The sequence below is a fragment of the Chionomys nivalis genome, chromosome 25, assembly GCF_950005125.1.
Source record: "Chionomys nivalis chromosome 25, mChiNiv1.1, whole genome shotgun sequence".
NCBI lineage: Eukaryota > Metazoa > Chordata > Mammalia > Rodentia > Cricetidae > Chionomys > Chionomys nivalis.
Genome location: NC_080110.1, coordinates 42,384,798 through 42,403,050, shown reverse-complemented (window position 1 = coordinate 42,403,050; position 18,253 = coordinate 42,384,798). Strand labels below are relative to the sequence as shown.

Here is an 18,253-nt window from a genome sequence, read left to right as displayed (position 1 = left end):
CTTTTGCTGGTGTTTGTCGTCCTTTGGATGTCTTGGATGTGAGTTCTTCTTAAGGAACATGAACATGCCTGTATTTTCTTCTTCTAACCATCTTTCCTCATTCTGTTTGGTGGTGTCCCTGAAGCATGCAGGCTCATGCTGATAGAGCTGTGAGTCTTTATTATCCTAACAAAATGTTTTGCCTGATTCTGAGACAACAACGGGGGCCCTGGCTGTATGTGTCCACTTGGCCTCATCAACCTCAGCAGGCAATGCTCTTAACCACTGACCCATCTCTCCTGCCTCTTCCTTCTGTTGCCAGTAGAGGGCACCGAACCTCCTTTTGAGAGCAATTATGTGGTTGCCAGGAATCGAACTTCTGACCTTTGGAAGGGCAGGCAAAGCTCTTAACGACTGAGCTATCTCCCCAGCTCTTCTTTCTGTATCCAAAAGAGGGCACAAGACCTCATTGCAGATGGTTGTGAGCCATTATGTGGTTGCCTGCAATTCAGTTCAGGAGGTTGGAAGAGCAGGCAATGTTCTTAACCACTGAGCCATCTCTCCAACCCGTTTTTCAACTTCTTGAACTAAACCAGGTTTACTCAATGTGGTGTGTGGATCATATCTGCATTCCACTAACATGTGGAGTACAGGGGTCTCCATGGACATATTGGCCGTTCGCATACCTCATAGATGAAGTCTAGATAAATTGTTTGTCTGGCTTTAAATTGGTAAACCTTTTGCTGGTGTTTGTCGTCCTTTGGATGTCTTGGATGTGAGTTCTTCTTAAGGAACATGAACATGCCTGTATTTTCTTCTTCTAACCATCTTTCCTCATTCTGCTTGGTGGTGTCCCTGAAGCATGCAGGCTCATGCTGATAGAGCTGTGAGTCTTTATTATCCTAACAAAATGTTTTGCCTGATTCTGAGACAACAACGGGGGCCCTGGCTGTATGTGTCCACTTGGCCTCATCAACTTCAGCAGGCAATGCTCTTAACCACTGAGCCATCTCTCCTGCCTCTTCCTTCTGTTGCCAGTAGAGGGCTCCAAACCTCATTTTGAGAGCAATTATGTGATTTCCAGGAATCGAACTTCTGAACTTTGGAAGAGCAGGCAATGCTCTTAACCACTGAGCCATCTCTCATGCCTCTCCCCTCTGTTGCCAGTAGAGGGCACCAAACCTCATTTTGAGAGCAACTATGTGATTCCCAGGAATCGAACTTCTGAACTTTGAAAGAGCAGGCAATGCTCTTAACCACTGAGCCATCTCTCCAACCCGTTTTTCAACTTCTTTTACTAAACCAGGTTTACTCAATGTGGTGTGTGGATCACATCTCCATTTCCCTAACATGTGGAGTACAGGGGTCTCCGTGGACCTATTGGCCGTTCGTGTACCTCATAGAGGAGGTCTAGATAAATTGTTTCTCTGGCTTAAAATTGGTACACCTTTTGCTGGTGTTTGTCGTCCTTTGGATGTCTTGGATGTGAGTTCTTCAGGAACATGAACATGCCTGTATTTTCTTCTTCTAGTCATCTTGCCTTACTCTCCTTGGTGTTGTCTCTGAAGCACGCTGGCTCGTCGTGATAGAGCTGTGAGCCTTTAAGATCCTAACAAAAGCTTTGGCCTCATTCAGTCACAACAACGCGGGCCCTGGCCTTTGGCCCTGACTCTATGTCTGTCTGTGGTCTCATCAAACTCAGCAGGCAATGCTCTTTACCACAGAGCCATCTCTCTTGCCTCTTCCTTGTGGTGCCACTAGAGGGCGCCAAACCTCCTTTTGAGAGCAATTATTTGGTAGCCAGGAATCGAACTTCTGACCTTCGGAAGGGCAGCCAATGTTCTCAACCACTGACCTATCTCTCCTGCTTTTCTTACTGTAGCCAAAAGAGGGCACAAGACCTCATGGCAGATGGTTGTGAATCATTATGTGGTTGCCTGCAATTGATTTCAGGAGGTTCTAAGAGCAGGCAATGCTCTTAAGCACTGAACCATCTCTCATGCCTCTTCTTTTTTGCCAGTAAAGGGCACCAAATCTACCTTTTGAGAGCAATTATGGGATTGCCAGGAATGGAACTTCTGACCTTTGTAAGGGCAGCCAAAGCTCTTATCCACTGAGCTAACACCCCGGCTCTTATTTTTGTATCCAAAAGAGGGCACAAGACCTCATTGCAGATGGTTGTGAGCCATTATGTGGTTGCCTGGAATAGAATTCAGGAGGTGGAAGAGGAGGCAATGATCTTAACCACGGAGCCATCTCTCATGCCTCTTCCTTATGTTGCCAGTAGAGGGCACCAAACCTCCTTTTGAGAGCAATTATGTGATTTCCAGGAATCGAACTTCTGACCTTTGGAAGAGCAGGCAATGCTCTTAACCACTGAGCCATCTCTCCAACCCGTTTTTCAACTTCTTTTACTAAACCAGCTTTAGTCAATGTGGTGTGTGGATCACATCTCCATTTCCCTGACATGTGGAGTACAGGGGTCTGCATGGACCTATTGGCCATTCATGTACCTCATAGAGGAGGTCTAGATAAATTGTTTCTCTGGCTTTAAGTAGGTTAACATTTTGCTGGTGTTTGTAGTCCTTTGATTGTCTTGGATATGAGTTCTTCTTCAGGCACATGAACATGCCAATATTTTCTTCTTCTAGCCATCTTGCCTTACTCTCCTTGGTGTTGTCTCTGAAGCACGCTGGCTCATGGTGATAGAGCTGTGAGTCTTTAACATCCTAACAAGAGCTTTTGCCTCATTCAGTCACAACAACGTGGGCCCTGGCCCTGTGCCCCGACTCTATGTCTGTTCTTGGCCTCATCAAACTCAGCAGGCAAAGCTCTTTACCACAGAGCCATCTCTCCTGCCTCTTCCTTGTGGTGCCACTAGAGGGCGCCAAACCTCCTTTTGAGAGCAATTACGTGGTTCCCAGGAATCGAACTTCTGACCTTTGGAAGGGCAACCAATGCTCTTAACCACTGAGCTATCTCTCCAGCTCTTCTTACTGTAGCCAAAAGAGGGCACAAGACCTCATGGCAGATGGTTGTGACCCATTATGTGGTCGCCTGGAATTGAATTCAGGAGGTTGGAAGAGCAGGCAATTCTCTTAACCATTGAGCCATCTCTCTTGCATCTTCCTTCTGTTGCCAGTAGAGGGCACCAAACCTCCTTTTGAGAGCAATTATGTGGTTGCCAGGAATCGAACTTCTGACCTTTGGAAGGGCAGGCAAAGCTCTTAACCACTGAGCTATCTCCCCAGCTCTTCTTTCTGTATCCCAAAGAGGGCACAAGACCTCATTGCAGATGGTTGTGAGCCATTATGTGTTTGCCTGGAATTCAGTTCAGGAGGTTGGAAGAGCAGGCAATGTTCTTTTTTTTTTTTTTTTTTTTTTGTTTCTGAGAAAAATTTTATTGGCCTTTTGGATAAAATTTATTTGCCAGGAAGGATGATCCCATCATACTTCTGCTGGAACCAGCGCATGGCTTCCTCTTTGCTGATTCTGTGTTTGGCCCCAATGCAGCCTGTCCTGCGCTTCTTGTCTGCGATGCTGAAACCTGGCCTGCCGAGCACCACATAGAAGTCCAGGCCGTAGATCCCAATGCTTGGGTCATATTTGATGCCCAGGTCAATGTGTTCTTGAATCCCAAAGCCGAAGTTCCCAGTATCTGAGAAGTTATTTTTCCGCAACTCATACTCCCGCACCTTCAGGCCTTTCTCCAGAATCTCTTCTGCCTTGGCTCCACGGACAGTACAATGAACAGCAATCTTTTCATTTCTCCTGATGCCGAAGGACCTCACGGTGTACCTAGCTTTGGAAAAGACAGGTGTCTGGCCTGTGAGCTGCTCCAACACCTTGGCTGCCCGGGTCAGTCTGTCCCCGCTCTCCCCAACACAGATATTGAGGCAGAGCTTGCGGATGCGAAGTTCCCGCATGGGGTTCTCCTTTTCACCTTGATCTTGCGACATGATGGAGAACAGGAAGAGAGCAGGCAATGTTCTTAACCACTGAGCCATCTCTCCAACCCGTTTTTCAACTTCTTGAACTAAACCAGGTTTACTCAATGTGGTGTGTGGATCATATCTGCATTCCACTAACATGTGGAGTACAGGGGTCTCCATGGACATATTGGCCGTTCGCGTACCTCATAGATGAAGTCTAGATAAATTGTTTGTCTGGCTTTAAATTGGTAAACCTTTTGCTGGTGTTTGTCGTCCTTTGGATGTCTTGGATGTGAGTTCTTCTTAAGGAACATGAACATGCCTGTATTTTCTTCTTCTAACCATCTTTCCTCATTCTGCTTGGTGGTGTCCCTGAAGCATGCAGGCTCATGCTGATAGAGCTGTGAGTCTTTATTATCCTAACAAAATGTTTTGCCTGATTCTGAGACAACAACGGGGGCCCTGGCTGTATGTGTCCACTTGGCCTCATCAACCTCAGCAGGCAATGCTCTTAACCACTGAGCCATCTCTCCTGCCTCTTCCTTCTGTTGCCAGTAGAGGGCACCAAACCTCATTTTGAGAGCAATTATGTGATTTCCAGGAATCGAACTTCTGAACTTTGGAAGAGCAGGTAATGCTCTTAACCACTGAGCCATCTCTCCTGCCTCTCCCCTCTGTTGCCAGTAGAGGGCACCAAACCTCATTTTGAGAGCAACTATGTGATTCCCAGGAATCGAACTTCTGAACTTTGGAAGAGCAGGCAATGCTCTTAACCACTGAGCCATCTCTCCAACCCGTTTTTCAACTTCTTTTACTAAACCAGGTTTACTCAATGTGGTGTGTGGATCACATCTCCATTTCCCTGACATGTGGAGTACAGGGGTCTGCATGGACCTATTGGCCATTCATGTACCTCATAGAGGAGGTCTAGATAAATTGTTTCTCTGGCTTTAAATAGGTTAACATTTTGCTGGTGTTTGTAGTCCTTTGATTGTCTTGGATATGAGTTCTTCTTCAGGCACATGAACATGCCAATATTTTCTTCTTCTAGCCATCTTGCCTTACTCTCCTTGGTGTTGTCTCTGAAGCACGCTGGCTCATGGTGATAGAGCTGTGAGTCTTTAACATCCTAACAAGAGCTTTTGCCTCATTCAGTCACAACAACGTGGGCCCTGGCCCTGTGCCCCGACTCTATGTCTGTTCTTGGCCTCATCAAACTCAGCAGGCAAAGCTCTTTACCACAGAGCCATCTTTCCTGCCTCTTCCTTGTGGTGCCACTAGAGGGCGCCAAACCTCCTTTTGAGAGCAATTACGTGGTTCCCAGGAATCGAACTTCTGACCTTTGGAAGGGCAACCAATGCTCTTAACCACTGAGCTATCTCTCCAGCTCTTCTTACTGTAGCCAAAAGAGGGCACAAGACCTCATGGCAGATGGTTGTGACCCATTATGTGGTCGCCTGGAATTGAATTCAGGAGGTTGGAAGAGCAGGCAATTCTCTTAACCATTGAGCCATCTCTCTTGCATCTTCCTTCTGTTGCCAGTAGAGGGCACCAAACCTCCTTTTGAGAGCAATTATGTGGTTGCCAGGAATCGAACTTCTGACCTTTGGAAGGGCAGGCAAAGCTCTTAACCACTGAGCTATCTCCCCAGCTCTTCTTTCTGTATCCCAAAGAGGGCACAAGACCTCATTGCAGATGGTTGTGAGCCATTATGTGTTTGCCTGGAATTCAGTTCAGGAGGTTGGAAGAGCAGGCAATGTTCTTTTTTTTTTTTTTTTTTTTTTTTGTTTCTGAGAAAAATTTTATTGGCCTTTTGGATAAAATTTATTTGCCAGGAAGGATGATCCCATCATACTTCTGCTGGAACCAGCGCATGGCTTCCTCTTTGCTGATTCTGTGTTTGGCCCCAATGCAGCCTGTCCTGCGCTTCTTGTCTGCGATGCTGAAACCTGGCCTGCCGAGCACCACATAGAAGTCCAGGCCGTAGATCCCAATGCTTGGGTCATATTTGATGCCCAGGTCAATGTGTTCTTGAATCCCAAAGCCGAAGTTCCCAGTATCTGAGAAGTTATTTTTCCGCAACTCATACTCCCGCACCTTCAGGCCTTTCTCCAGAATCTCTTCTGCCTTGGCTCCACGGACAGTACAATGAACAGCAATCTTTTCATTTCTCCTGATGCCGAAGGACCTCACGGTGTACCTAGCTTTGGAAAAGACAGGTGTCTGGCCTGTGAGCTGCTCCAACACCTTGGCTGCCCGGGTCAGTCTGTCCCCGCTCTCCCCAACACAGATATTGAGGCAGAGCTTGCGGATGCGAAGTTCCCGCATGGGGTTCTCCTTTTCACCTTGATCTTGCGACATGATGGAGAACAGGAAGAGAGCAGGCAATGTTCTTAACCACTGAGCCATCTCTCCAACCCGTTTTTCAACTTCTTGAACTAAACCAGGTTTACTCAATGTGGTGTGTGGATCATATCTGCATTCCACTAACATGTGGAGTACAGGGGTCTCCATGGACATATTGGCCGTTCGCGTACCTCATAGATGAAGTCTAGATAAATTGTTTGTCTGGCTTTAAATTGGTAAACCTTTTGCTGGTGTTTGTCGTCCTTTGGATGTCTTGGATGTGAGTTCTTCTTAAGGAACATGAACATGCCTGTATTTTCTTCTTCTAACCATCTTTCCTCATTCTGCTTGGTGGTGTCCCTGAAGCATGCAGGCTCATGCTGATAGAGCTGTGAGTCTTTATTATCCTAACAAAATGTTTTGCCTGATTCTGAGACAACAACGGGGGCCCTGGCTGTATGTGTCCACTTGGCCTCATCAACCTCAGCAGGCAATGCTCTTAACCACTGAGCCATCTCTCCTGCCTCTTCCTTCTGTTGCCAGTAGAGGGCACCAAACCTCATTTTGAGAGCAATTATGTGATTTCCAGGAATCGAACTTCTGAACTTTGGAAGAGCAGGTAATGCTCTTAACCACTGAGCCATCTCTCCTGCCTCTCCCCTCTGTTGCCAGTAGAGGGCACCAAACCTCATTTTGAGAGCAACTATGTGATTCCCAGGAATCGAACTTCTGAACTTTGGAAGAGCAGGCAATGCTCTTAACCACTGAGCCATCTCTCCAACCCGTTTTTCAACTTCTTTTACTAAACCAGGTTTACTCAATGTGGTGTGTGGATCACATCTCCATTTCCCTGACATGTGGAGTACAGGGGTCTGCATGGACCTATTGGCCATTCATGTACCTCATAGAGGAGGTCTAGATAAATTGTTTCTCTGGCTTTAAATAGGTTAACATTTTGCTGGTGTTTGTAGTCCTTTGATTGTCTTGGATATGAGTTCTTCTTCAGGCACATGAACATGCCAATATTTTCTTCTTCTAGCCATCTTGCCTTACTCTCCTTGGTGTTGTCTCTGAAGCACGCTGGCTCATGGTGATAGAGCTGTGAGTCTTTAACATCCTAACAAGAGCTTTTGCCTCATTCAGTCACAACAACGTGGGCCCTGGCCCTGTGCCCCGACTCTATGTCTGTTCTTGGCCTCATCAAACTCAGCAGGCAAAGCTCTTTACCACAGAGCCATCTTTCCTGCCTCTTCCTTGTGGTGCCACTAGAGGGCGCCAAACCTCCTTTTGAGAGCAATTACGTGGTTCCCAGGAATCGAACTTCTGACCTTTGGAAGGGCAACCAATGCTCTTAACCACTGAGCTATCTCTCCAGCTCTTCTTACTGTAGCCAAAAGAGGGCACAAGACCTCATGGCAGATGGTTGTGACCCATTATGTGGTCGCCTGGAATTGAATTCAGGAGGTTGGAAGAGCAGGCAATTCTCTTAACCATTGAGCCATCTCTCTTGCATCTTCCTTCTGTTGCCAGTAGAGGGCACCAAACCTCCTTTTGAGAGCAATTATGTGGTTGCCAGGAATCGAACTTCTGACCTTTGGAAGGGCAGGCAAAGCTCTTAACCACTGAGCTATCTCCCCAGCTCTTCTTTCTGTATCCCAAAGAGGGCACAAGACCTCATTGCAGATGGTTGTGAGCCATTATGTGTTTGCCTGGAATTCAGTTCAGGAGGTTGGAAGAGCAGGCAATGTTCTTTTTTTTTTTTTTTTTTTTTTTGTTTCTGAGAAAAATTTTATTGGCCTTTTGGATAAAATTTATTTGCCAGGAAGGATGATCCCATCATACTTCTGCTGGAACCAGCGCATGGCTTCCTCTTTGCTGATTCTGTGTTTGGCCCCAATGCAGCCTGTCCTGCGCTTCTTGTCTGCGATGCTGAAACCTGGCCTGCCGAGCACCACATAGAAGTCCAGGCCGTAGATCCCAATGCTTGGGTCATATTTGATGCCCAGGTCAATGTGTTCTTGAATCCCAAAGCCGAAGTTCCCAGTATCTGAGAAGTTATTTTTCCGCAACTCATACTCCCGCACCTTCAGGCCTTTCTCCAGAATCTCTTCTGCCTTGGCTCCACGGACAGTACAATGAACAGCAATCTTTTCATTTCTCCTGATGCCGAAGGACCTCACGGTGTACCTAGCTTTGGAAAAGACAGGTGTCTGGCCTGTGAGCTGCTCCAACACCTTGGCTGCCCGGGTCAGTCTGTCCCCGCTCTCCCCAACACAGATATTGAGGCAGAGCTTGCGGATGCGAAGTTCCCGCATGGGGTTCTCCTTTTCACCTTGATCTTGCGACATGATGGAGAACAGGAAGAGAGCAGGCAATGTTCTTAACCACTGAGCCATCTCTCCAACCCGTTTTTCAACTTCTTGAACTAAACCAGGTTTACTCAATGTGGTGTGTGGATCATATCTGCATTCCACTAACATGTGGAGTACAGGGGTCTCCATGGACATATTGGCCGTTCGCGTACCTCATAGATGAAGTCTAGATAAATTGTTTGTCTGGCTTTAAATTGGTAAACCTTTTGCTGGTGTTTGTCGTCCTTTGGATGTCTTGGATGTGAGTTCTTCTTAAGGAACATGAACATGCCTGTATTTTCTTCTTCTAACCATCTTTCCTCATTCTGCTTGGTGGTGTCCCTGAAGCATGCAGGCTCATGCTGATAGAGCTGTGAGTCTTTATTATCCTAACAAAATGTTTTGCCTGATTCTGAGACAACAACGGGGGCCCTGGCTGTATGTGTCCACTTGGCCTCATCAACCTCAGCAGGCAATGCTCTTAACCACTGAGCCATCTCTCCTGCCTCTTCCTTCTGTTGCCAGTAGAGGGCACCAAACCTCATTTTGAGAGCAATTATGTGATTTCCAGGAATCGAACTTCTGAACTTTGGAAGAGCAGGTAATGCTCTTAACCACTGAGCCATCTCTCCTGCCTCTCCCCTCTGTTGCCAGTAGAGGGCACCAAACCTCATTTTGAGAGCAACTATGTGATTCCCAGGAATCGAACTTCTGAACTTTGGAAGAGCAGGCAATGCTCTTAACCACTGAGCCATCTCTCCAACCCGTTTTTCAACTTCTTTTACTAAACCAGGTTTACTCAATGTGGTGTGTGGATCACATCTCCATTTCCCTGACATGTGGAGTACAGGGGTCTGCATGGACCTATTGGCCATTCATGTACCTCATAGAGGAGGTCTAGATAAATTGTTTCTCTGGCTTTAAATAGGTTAACATTTTGCTGGTGTTTGTAGTCCTTTGATTGTCTTGGATATGAGTTCTTCTTCAGGCACATGAACATGCCAATATTTTCTTCTTCTAGCCATCTTGCCTTACTCTCCTTGGTGTTGTCTCTGAAGCACGCTGGCTCATGGTGATAGAGCTGTGAGTCTTTAACATCCTAACAAGAGCTTTTGCCTCATTCAGTCACAACAACGTGGGCCCTGGCCCTGTGCCCCGACTCTATGTCTGTTCTTGGCCTCATCAAACTCAGCAGGCAAAGCTCTTTACCACAGAGCCATCTTTCCTGCCTCTTCCTTGTGGTGCCACTAGAGGGCGCCAAACCTCCTTTTGAGAGCAATTACGTGGTTCCCAGGAATCGAACTTCTGACCTTTGGAAGGGCAACCAATGCTCTTAACCACTGAGCTATCTCTCCAGCTCTTCTTACTGTAGCCAAAAGAGGGCACAAGACCTCATGGCAGATGGTTGTGACCCATTATGTGGTCGCCTGGAATTGAATTCAGGAGGTTGGAAGAGCAGGCAATTCTCTTAACCATTGAGCCATCTCTCTTGCATCTTCCTTCTGTTGCCAGTAGAGGGCACCAAACCTCCTTTTGAGAGCAATTATGTGGTTGCCAGGAATCGAACTTCTGACCTTTGGAAGGGCAGGCAAAGCTCTTAACCACTGAGCTATCTCCCCAGCTCTTCTTTCTGTATCCCAAAGAGGGCACAAGACCTCATTGCAGATGGTTGTGAGCCATTATGTGGTTGCCTGGAATTCAGTTCAGGAGGTTGGAAGAGCAGGCAATGTTCTTTTTTTTTTTTTTTTTTTTTTGTTTCTGAGAAAAATTTTATTGGCCTTTTGGATAAAATTTATTTGCCAGGAAGGATGATCCCATCATACTTCTGCTGGAACCAGCGCATGGCTTCCTCTTTGCTGATTCTGTGTTTGGCCCCAATGCAGCCTGTCCTGCGCTTCTTGTCTGCGATGCTGAAACCTGGCCTGCCGAGCACCACATAGAAGTCCAGGCCGTAGATCCCAATGCTTGGGTCATATTTGATGCCCAGGTCAATGTGTTCTTGAATCCCAAAGCCGAAGTTCCCAGTATCTGAGAAGTTATTTTTCCGCAACTCATACTCCCGCACCTTCAGGCCTTTCTCCAGAATCTCTTCTGCCTTGGCTCCACGGACAGTACAATGAACAGCAATCTTTTCATTTCTCCTGATGCCGAAGGACCTCACGGTGTACCTAGCTTTGGAAAAGACAGGTGTCTGGCCTGTGAGCTGCTCCAACACCTTGGCTGCCCGGGTCAGTCTGTCCCCGCTCTCCCCAACACAGATATTGAGGCAGAGCTTGCGGATGCGAAGTTCCCGCATGGGGTTCTCCTTTTCACCTTGATCTTGCGACATGATGGAGAACAGGAAGAGAGCAGGCAATGTTCTTAACCACTGAGCCATCTCTCCAACCCGTTTTTCAACTTCTTGAACTAAACCAGGTTTACTCAATGTGGTGTGTGGATCATATCTGCATTCCACTAACATGTGGAGTACAGGGGTCTCCATGGACATATTGGCCGTTCGCGTACCTCATAGATGAAGTCTAGATAAATTGTTTGTCTGGCTTTAAATTGGTAAACCTTTTGCTGGTGTTTGTCGTCCTTTGGATGTCTTGGATGTGAGTTCTTCTTAAGGAACATGAACATGCCTGTATTTTCTTCTTCTAACCATCTTTCCTCATTCTGCTTGGTGGTGTCCCTGAAGCATGCAGGCTCATGCTGATAGAGCTGTGAGTCTTTATTATCCTAACAAAATGTTTTGCCTGATTCTGAGACAACAACGGGGGCCCTGGCTGTATGTGTCCACTTGGCCTCATCAACCTCAGCAGGCAATGCTCTTAACCACTGAGCCATCTCTCCTGCCTCTTCCTTCTGTTGCCAGTAGAGGGCACCAAACCTCATTTTGAGAGCAATTATGTGATTTCCAGGAATCGAACTTCTGAACTTTGGAAGAGCAGGTAATGCTCTTAACCACTGAGCCATCTCTCCTGCCTCTCCCCTCTGTTGCCAGTAGAGGGCACCAAACCTCATTTTGAGAGCAACTATGTGATTCCCAGGAATCGAACTTCTGAACTTTGGAAGAGCAGGCAATGCTCTTAACCACTGAGCCATCTCTCCAACCCGTTTTTCAACTTCTTTTACTAAACCAGGTTTACTCAATGTGGTGTGTGGATCACATCTCCATTTCCCTGACATGTGGAGTACAGGGGTCTGCATGGACCTATTGGCCATTCATGTACCTCATAGAGGAGGTCTAGATAAATTGTTTCTCTGGCTTTAAATAGGTTAACATTTTGCTGGTGTTTGTAGTCCTTTGATTGTCTTGGATATGAGTTCTTCTTCAGGCACATGAACATGCCAATATTTTCTTCTTCTAGCCATCTTGCCTTACTCTCCTTGGTGTTGTCTCTGAAGCACGCTGGCTCATGGTGATAGAGCTGTGAGTCTTTAACATCCTAACAAGAGCTTTTGCCTCATTCAGTCACAACAACGTGGGCCCTGGCCCTGTGCCCCGACTCTATGTCTGTTCTTGGCCTCATCAAACTCAGCAGGCAAAGCTCTTTACCACAGAGCCATCTTTCCTGCCTCTTCCTTGTGGTGCCACTAGAGGGCGCCAAACCTCCTTTTGAGAGCAATTACGTGGTTCCCAGGAATCGAACTTCTGACCTTTGGAAGGGCAACCAATGCTCTTAACCACTGAGCTATCTCTCCAGCTCTTCTTACTGTAGCCAAAAGAGGGCACAAGACCTCATGGCAGATGGTTGTGACCCATTATGTGGTCGCCTGGAATTGAATTCAGGAGGTTGGAAGAGCAGGCAATTCTCTTAACCATTGAGCCATCTCTCTTGCATCTTCCTTCTGTTGCCAGTAGAGGGCACCAAACCTCCTTTTGAGAGCAATTATGTGGTTGCCAGGAATCGAACTTCTGACCTTTGGAAGGGCAGGCAAAGCTCTTAACCACTGAGCTATCTCCCCAGCTCTTCTTTCTGTATCCCAAAGAGGGCACAAGACCTCATTGCAGATGGTTGTGAGCCATTATGTGGTTGCCTGGAATTCAGTTCAGGAGGTTGGAAGAGCAGGCAATGTTCTTTTTTTTTTTTTTTTTTTTTTGTTTCTGAGAAAAATTTTATTGGCCTTTTGGATAAAATTTATTTGCCAGGAAGGATGATCCCATCATACTTCTGCTGGAACCAGCGCATGGCTTCCTCTTTGCTGATTCTGTGTTTGGCCCCAATGCAGCCTGTCCTGCGCTTCTTGTCTGCGATGCTGAAACCTGGCCTGCCGAGCACCACATAGAAGTCCAGGCCGTAGATCCCAATGCTTGGGTCATATTTGATGCCCAGGTCAATGTGTTCTTGAATCCCAAAGCCGAAGTTCCCAGTATCTGAGAAGTTATTTTTCCGCAACTCATACTCCCGCACCTTCAGGCCTTTCTCCAGAATCTCTTCTGCCTTGGCTCCACGGACAGTACAATGAACAGCAATCTTTTCATTTCTCCTGATGCCGAAGGACCTCACGGTGTACCTAGCTTTGGAAAAGACAGGTGTCTGGCCTGTGAGCTGCTCCAACACCTTGGCTGCCCGGGTCAGTCTGTCCCCGCTCTCCCCAACACAGATATTGAGGCAGAGCTTGCGGATGCGAAGTTCCCGCATGGGGTTCTCCTTTTCACCTTGATCTTGCGACATGATGGAGAACAGGAAGAGAGCAGGCAATGTTCTTAACCACTGAGCCATCTCTCCAACCCGTTTTTCAACTTCTTGAACTAAACCAGGTTTACTCAATGTGGTGTGTGGATCATATCTGCATTCCACTAACATGTGGAGTACAGGGGTCTCCATGGACATATTGGCCGTTCGCGTACCTCATAGATGAAGTCTAGATAAATTGTTTGTCTGGCTTTAAATTGGTAAACCTTTTGCTGGTGTTTGTCGTCCTTTGGATGTCTTGGATGTGAGTTCTTCTTAAGGAACATGAACATGCCTGTATTTTCTTCTTCTAACCATCTTTCCTCATTCTGCTTGGTGGTGTCCCTGAAGCATGCAGGCTCATGCTGATAGAGCTGTGAGTCTTTATTATCCTAACAAAATGTTTTGCCTGATTCTGAGACAACAACGGGGGCCCTGGCTGTATGTGTCCACTTGGCCTCATCAACCTCAGCAGGCAATGCTCTTAACCACTGAGCCATCTCTCCTGCCTCTTCCTTCTGTTGCCAGTAGAGGGCACCAAACCTCATTTTGAGAGCAATTATGTGATTTCCAGGAATCGAACTTCTGAACTTTGGAAGAGCAGGTAATGCTCTTAACCACTGAGCCATCTCTCCTGCCTCTCCCCTCTGTTGCCAGTAGAGGGCACCAAACCTCATTTTGAGAGCAACTATGTGATTCCCAGGAATCGAACTTCTGAACTTTGGAAGAGCAGGCAATGCTCTTAACCACTGAGCCATCTCTCCAACCCGTTTTTCAACTTCTTTTACTAAACCAGGTTTACTCAATGTGGTGTGTGGATCACATCTCCATTTCCCTGACATGTGGAGTACAGGGGTCTGCATGGACCTATTGGCCATTCATGTACCTCATAGAGGAGGTCTAGATAAATTGTTTCTCTGGCTTTAAATAGGTTAACATTTTGCTGGTGTTTGTAGTCCTTTGATTGTCTTGGATATGAGTTCTTCTTCAGGCACATGAACATGCCAATATTTTCTTCTTCTAGCCATCTTGCCTTACTCTCCTTGGTGTTGTCTCTGAAGCACGCTGGCTCATGGTGATAGAGCTGTGAGTCTTTAACATCCTAACAAGAGCTTTTGCCTCATTCAGTCACAACAACGTGGGCCCTGGCCCTGTGCCCCGACTCTATGTCTGTTCTTGGCCTCATCAAACTCAGCAGGCAAAGCTCTTTACCACAGAGCCATCTTTCCTGCCTCTTCCTTGTGGTGCCACTAGAGGGCGCCAAACCTCCTTTTGAGAGCAATTACGTGGTTCCCAGGAATCGAACTTCTGACCTTTGGAAGGGCAACCAATGCTCTTAACCACTGAGCTATCTCTCCAGCTCTTCTTACTGTAGCCAAAAGAGGGCACAAGACCTCATGGCAGATGGTTGTGACCCATTATGTGGTCGCCTGGAATTGAATTCAGGAGGTTGGAAGAGCAGGCAATTCTCTTAACCATTGAGCCATCTCTCTTGCATCTTCCTTCTGTTGCCAGTAGAGGGCACCAAACCTCCTTTTGAGAGCAATTATGTGGTTGCCAGGAATCGAACTTCTGACCTTTGGAAGGGCAGGCAAAGCTCTTAACCACTGAGCTATCTCCCCAGCTCTTCTTTCTGTATCCCAAAGAGGGCACAAGACCTCATTGCAGATGGTTGTGAGCCATTATGTGTTTGCCTGGAATTCAGTTCAGGAGGTTGGAAGAGCAGGCAATGTTCTTTTTTTTTTTTTTTTTTTTTGTTTCTGAGAAAAATTTTATTGGCCTTTTGGATAAAATTTATTTGCCAGGAAGGATGATCCCATCATACTTCTGCTGGAACCAGCGCATGGCTTCCTCTTTGCTGATTCTGTGTTTGGCCCCAATGCAGCCTGTCCTGCGCTTCTTGTCTGCGATGCTGAAACCTGGCCTGCCGAGCACCACATAGAAGTCCAGGCCGTAGATCCCAATGCTTGGGTCATATTTGATGCCCAGGTCAATGTGTTCTTGAATCCCAAAGCCGAAGTTCCCAGTATCTGAGAAGTTATTTTTCCGCAACTCATACTCCCGCACCTTCAGGCCTTTCTCCAGAATCTCTTCTGCCTTGGCTCCACGGACAGTACAATGAACAGCAATCTTTTCATTTCTCCTGATGCCGAAGGACCTCACGGTGTACCTAGCTTTGGAAAAGACAGGTGTCTGGCCTGTGAGCTGCTCCAACACCTTGGCTGCCCGGGTCAGTCTGTCCCCGCTCTCCCCAACACAGATATTGAGGCAGAGCTTGCGGATGCGAAGTTCCCGCATGGGGTTCTCCTTTTCACCTTGATCTTGCGACATGATGGAGAACAGGAAGAGAGCAGGCAATGTTCTTAACCACTGAGCCATCTCTCCAACCCGTTTTTCAACTTCTTGAACTAAACCAGGTTTACTCAATGTGGTGTGTGGATCATATCTGCATTCCACTAACATGTGGAGTACAGGGGTCTCCATGGACATATTGGCCGTTCGCGTACCTCATAGATGAAGTCTAGATAAATTGTTTGTCTGGCTTTAAATTGGTAAACCTTTTGCTGGTGTTTGTCGTCCTTTGGATGTCTTGGATGTGAGTTCTTCTTAAGGAACATGAACATGCCTGTATTTTCTTCTTCTAACCATCTTTCCTCATTCTGCTTGGTGGTGTCCCTGAAGCATGCAGGCTCATGCTGATAGAGCTGTGAGTCTTTATTATCCTAACAAAATGTTTTGCCTGATTCTGAGACAACAACGGGGGCCCTGGCTGTATGTGTCCACTTGGCCTCATCAACCTCAGCAGGCAATGCTCTTAACCACTGAGCCATCTCTCCTGCCTCTTCCTTCTGTTGCCAGTAGAGGGCACCAAACCTCATTTTGAGAGCAATTATGTGATTTCCAGGAATCGAACTTCTGAACTTTGGAAGAGCAGGTAATGCTCTTAACCACTGAGCCATCTCTCCTGCCTCTCCCCTCTGTTGCCAGTAGAGGGCACCAAACCTCATTTTGAGAGCAACTATGTGATTCCCAGGAATCGAACTTCTGAACTTTGGAAGAGCAGGCAATGCTCTTAACCACTGAGCCATCTCTCCAACCCGTTTTTCAACTTCTTTTACTAAACCAGGTTTACTCAATGTGGTGTGTGGATCACATCTCCATTTCCCTGACATGTGGAGTACAGGGGTCTGCATGGACCTATTGGCCATTCATGTACCTCATAGAGGAGGTCTAGATAAATTGTTTCTCTGGCTTTAAATAGGTTAACATTTTGCTGGTGTTTGTAGTCCTTTGATTGTCTTGGATATGAGTTCTTCTTCAGGCACATGAACATGCCAATATTTTCTTCTTCTAGCCATCTTGCCTTACTCTCCTTGGTGTTGTCTCTGAAGCACGCTGGCTCATGGTGATAGAGCTGTGAGTCTTTAACATCCTAACAAGAGCTTTTGCCTCATTCAGTCACAGCAACGTGGGCCCTGGCCCTGTGCCCCGACTCTATGTCTGTTCTTGGCCTCATCAAACTCAGCAGGCAAAGCTCTTTACCACGGAGCCATCTCTCATGCCTCTTCCTTATGTTGCCAGTAGAGGGCGCCAAACCTCCTTTTGAGAGCAATTACGTGGTTCCCAGGAATCGAACTTCTGACCTTTGGAAGGGCAACCAATGCTCTTAACCACTGAGCTGTCTCTCCAGCTCTTCTTACTGTAGCCAAAAGAGGGCACAAGACCTCATGGCAGATGGTTGTGACCCATTATGTGGTCGCCTGGAATTGAATTCAGGAGGTTGGAAGAGCAGGCAATTCTCTTAACCATTGAGCCATCTCTCTTGCATCTTCCTTCTGTTGCCAGTAGAGGGCACCAAACCTCCTTTTGAGAGCTATTATGTGGTTGCCAGGAATCGAACTTCTGACCTTTGGAAGGGCAGGCAAAGCTCTTAACCACTGAGCTATCTCCCCAGCTCTTCTTTCTGTATCCCAAAGAGGGCACAAGACCTCATTGCAGATGGTTGTGAGCCATTATGTGTTTGCCTGGAATTCAGTTCAGGAGGTTGGAAGAGCAGGCAATGTTCTTTTTTTTTTTTTTTTTTTTTGTTTCTGAGAAAAATTTTATTGGCCTTTTGGATAAAATTTATTTGCCAGGAAGGATGATCCCATCATACTTCTGCTGGAACCAGCGCATGGCTTCCTCTTTGCTGATTCTGTGTTTGGCCCCAATGCAGCCTGTCCTGCGCTTCTTGTCTGCGATGCTGAAACCTGGCCTGCCGAGCACCACATAGAAGTCCAGGCCGTAGATCCCAATGCTTGGGTCATATTTGATGCCCAGGTCAATGTGTTCTTGAATCCCAAAGCCGAAGTTCCCAGTATCTGAGAAGTTATTTTTCCGCAACTCATACTCCCGCACCTTCAGGCCTTTCTCCAGAATCTCTTCTGCCTTGGCTCCACGGACAGTACAATGAACAGCAATCTTTTCATTTCTCCTGATGCCGAAGGACCTCACGGTGTACCTAGCTTTGGAAAAGACAGGTGTCTGGCCTGTGAGCTGCTCCAACACCTTGGCTGCCCGGGTCAGTCTGTCCCCGCTCTCCCCAACACAGATATTGAGGCAGAGCTTGCGGATGCGAAGTTCCCGCATGGGGTTCTCCTTTTCACCTTGATCTTGCGACATGATGGAGAACAGGAAGAGAGCAGGCAATGTTCTTAACCACTGAGCCATCTCTCCAACCCGTTTTTCAACTTCTTGAACTAAACCAGGTTTACTCAATGTGGTGTGTGGATCATATCTGCATTCCACTAACATGTGGAGTACAGGGGTCTCCATGGACATATTGGCCGTTCGCGTACCTCATAGATGAAGTCTAGATAAATTGTTTGTCTGGCTTTAAATTGGTAAACCTTTTGCTGGTGTTTGTCGTCCTTTGGATGTCTTGGATGTGAGTTCTTCTTAAGGAACATGAACATGCCTGTATTTTCTTCTTCTAACCATCTTT

General features: G+C 46.8%; 7 protein-coding genes across 7 annotated transcripts; all 7 read right to left on the bottom strand.

The window, feature by feature from the left end:
- Positions 1 to 3,366: 3,366 nt before the first annotated feature.
- On the bottom strand, positions 3,367 to 3,950 carry LOC130866466 (60S ribosomal protein L11). The gene has a single exon (XM_057757935.1). It carries the CDS (start codon positions 3,936 to 3,938, stop codon positions 3,402 to 3,404), a length of 537 nt encoding a protein of 178 aa, XP_057613918.1. The 5' UTR covers positions 3,939 to 3,950; the 3' UTR covers positions 3,367 to 3,401.
- Positions 3,951 to 5,700: 1,750 nt separating this feature from the next.
- LOC130866467 (60S ribosomal protein L11) lies at positions 5,701 to 6,284 on the bottom strand. The gene has a single exon (XM_057757936.1). The coding sequence runs from the start codon at positions 6,270 to 6,272 to the stop codon at positions 5,736 to 5,738; it is 537 nt and encodes a 178-aa protein (XP_057613919.1). The 5' UTR covers positions 6,273 to 6,284; the 3' UTR covers positions 5,701 to 5,735.
- A 1,749-nt stretch (positions 6,285 to 8,033) lies between these two features.
- LOC130866463 (60S ribosomal protein L11) lies at positions 8,034 to 8,617 on the bottom strand. Its single transcript, XM_057757932.1, has one exon. The coding sequence runs from the start codon at positions 8,603 to 8,605 to the stop codon at positions 8,069 to 8,071; it is 537 nt and encodes a 178-aa protein (XP_057613915.1). The 5' UTR covers positions 8,606 to 8,617; the 3' UTR covers positions 8,034 to 8,068.
- A 1,748-nt stretch (positions 8,618 to 10,365) lies between these two features.
- LOC130866475 (60S ribosomal protein L11) lies at positions 10,366 to 10,949 on the bottom strand. Its single transcript, XM_057757945.1, has one exon. The coding sequence runs from the start codon at positions 10,935 to 10,937 to the stop codon at positions 10,401 to 10,403; it is 537 nt and encodes a 178-aa protein (XP_057613928.1). The 5' UTR covers positions 10,938 to 10,949; the 3' UTR covers positions 10,366 to 10,400.
- Positions 10,950 to 12,697: 1,748 nt separating this feature from the next.
- Positions 12,698 to 13,281, bottom strand: LOC130866472 (60S ribosomal protein L11). Its single transcript, XM_057757942.1, has one exon. It carries the CDS (start codon positions 13,267 to 13,269, stop codon positions 12,733 to 12,735), a length of 537 nt encoding a protein of 178 aa, XP_057613925.1. The 5' UTR covers positions 13,270 to 13,281; the 3' UTR covers positions 12,698 to 12,732.
- Positions 13,282 to 15,028: 1,747 nt separating this feature from the next.
- Positions 15,029 to 15,612, bottom strand: LOC130866468 (60S ribosomal protein L11). The gene has a single exon (XM_057757937.1). It carries the CDS (start codon positions 15,598 to 15,600, stop codon positions 15,064 to 15,066), a length of 537 nt encoding a protein of 178 aa, XP_057613920.1. The 5' UTR covers positions 15,601 to 15,612; the 3' UTR covers positions 15,029 to 15,063.
- Positions 15,613 to 17,359: 1,747 nt separating this feature from the next.
- Positions 17,360 to 17,943, bottom strand: LOC130866460 (60S ribosomal protein L11). The gene has a single exon (XM_057757928.1). The coding sequence runs from the start codon at positions 17,929 to 17,931 to the stop codon at positions 17,395 to 17,397; it is 537 nt and encodes a 178-aa protein (XP_057613911.1). The 5' UTR covers positions 17,932 to 17,943; the 3' UTR covers positions 17,360 to 17,394.
- Between the last annotated feature and the right edge of the window lie 310 nt (positions 17,944 to 18,253).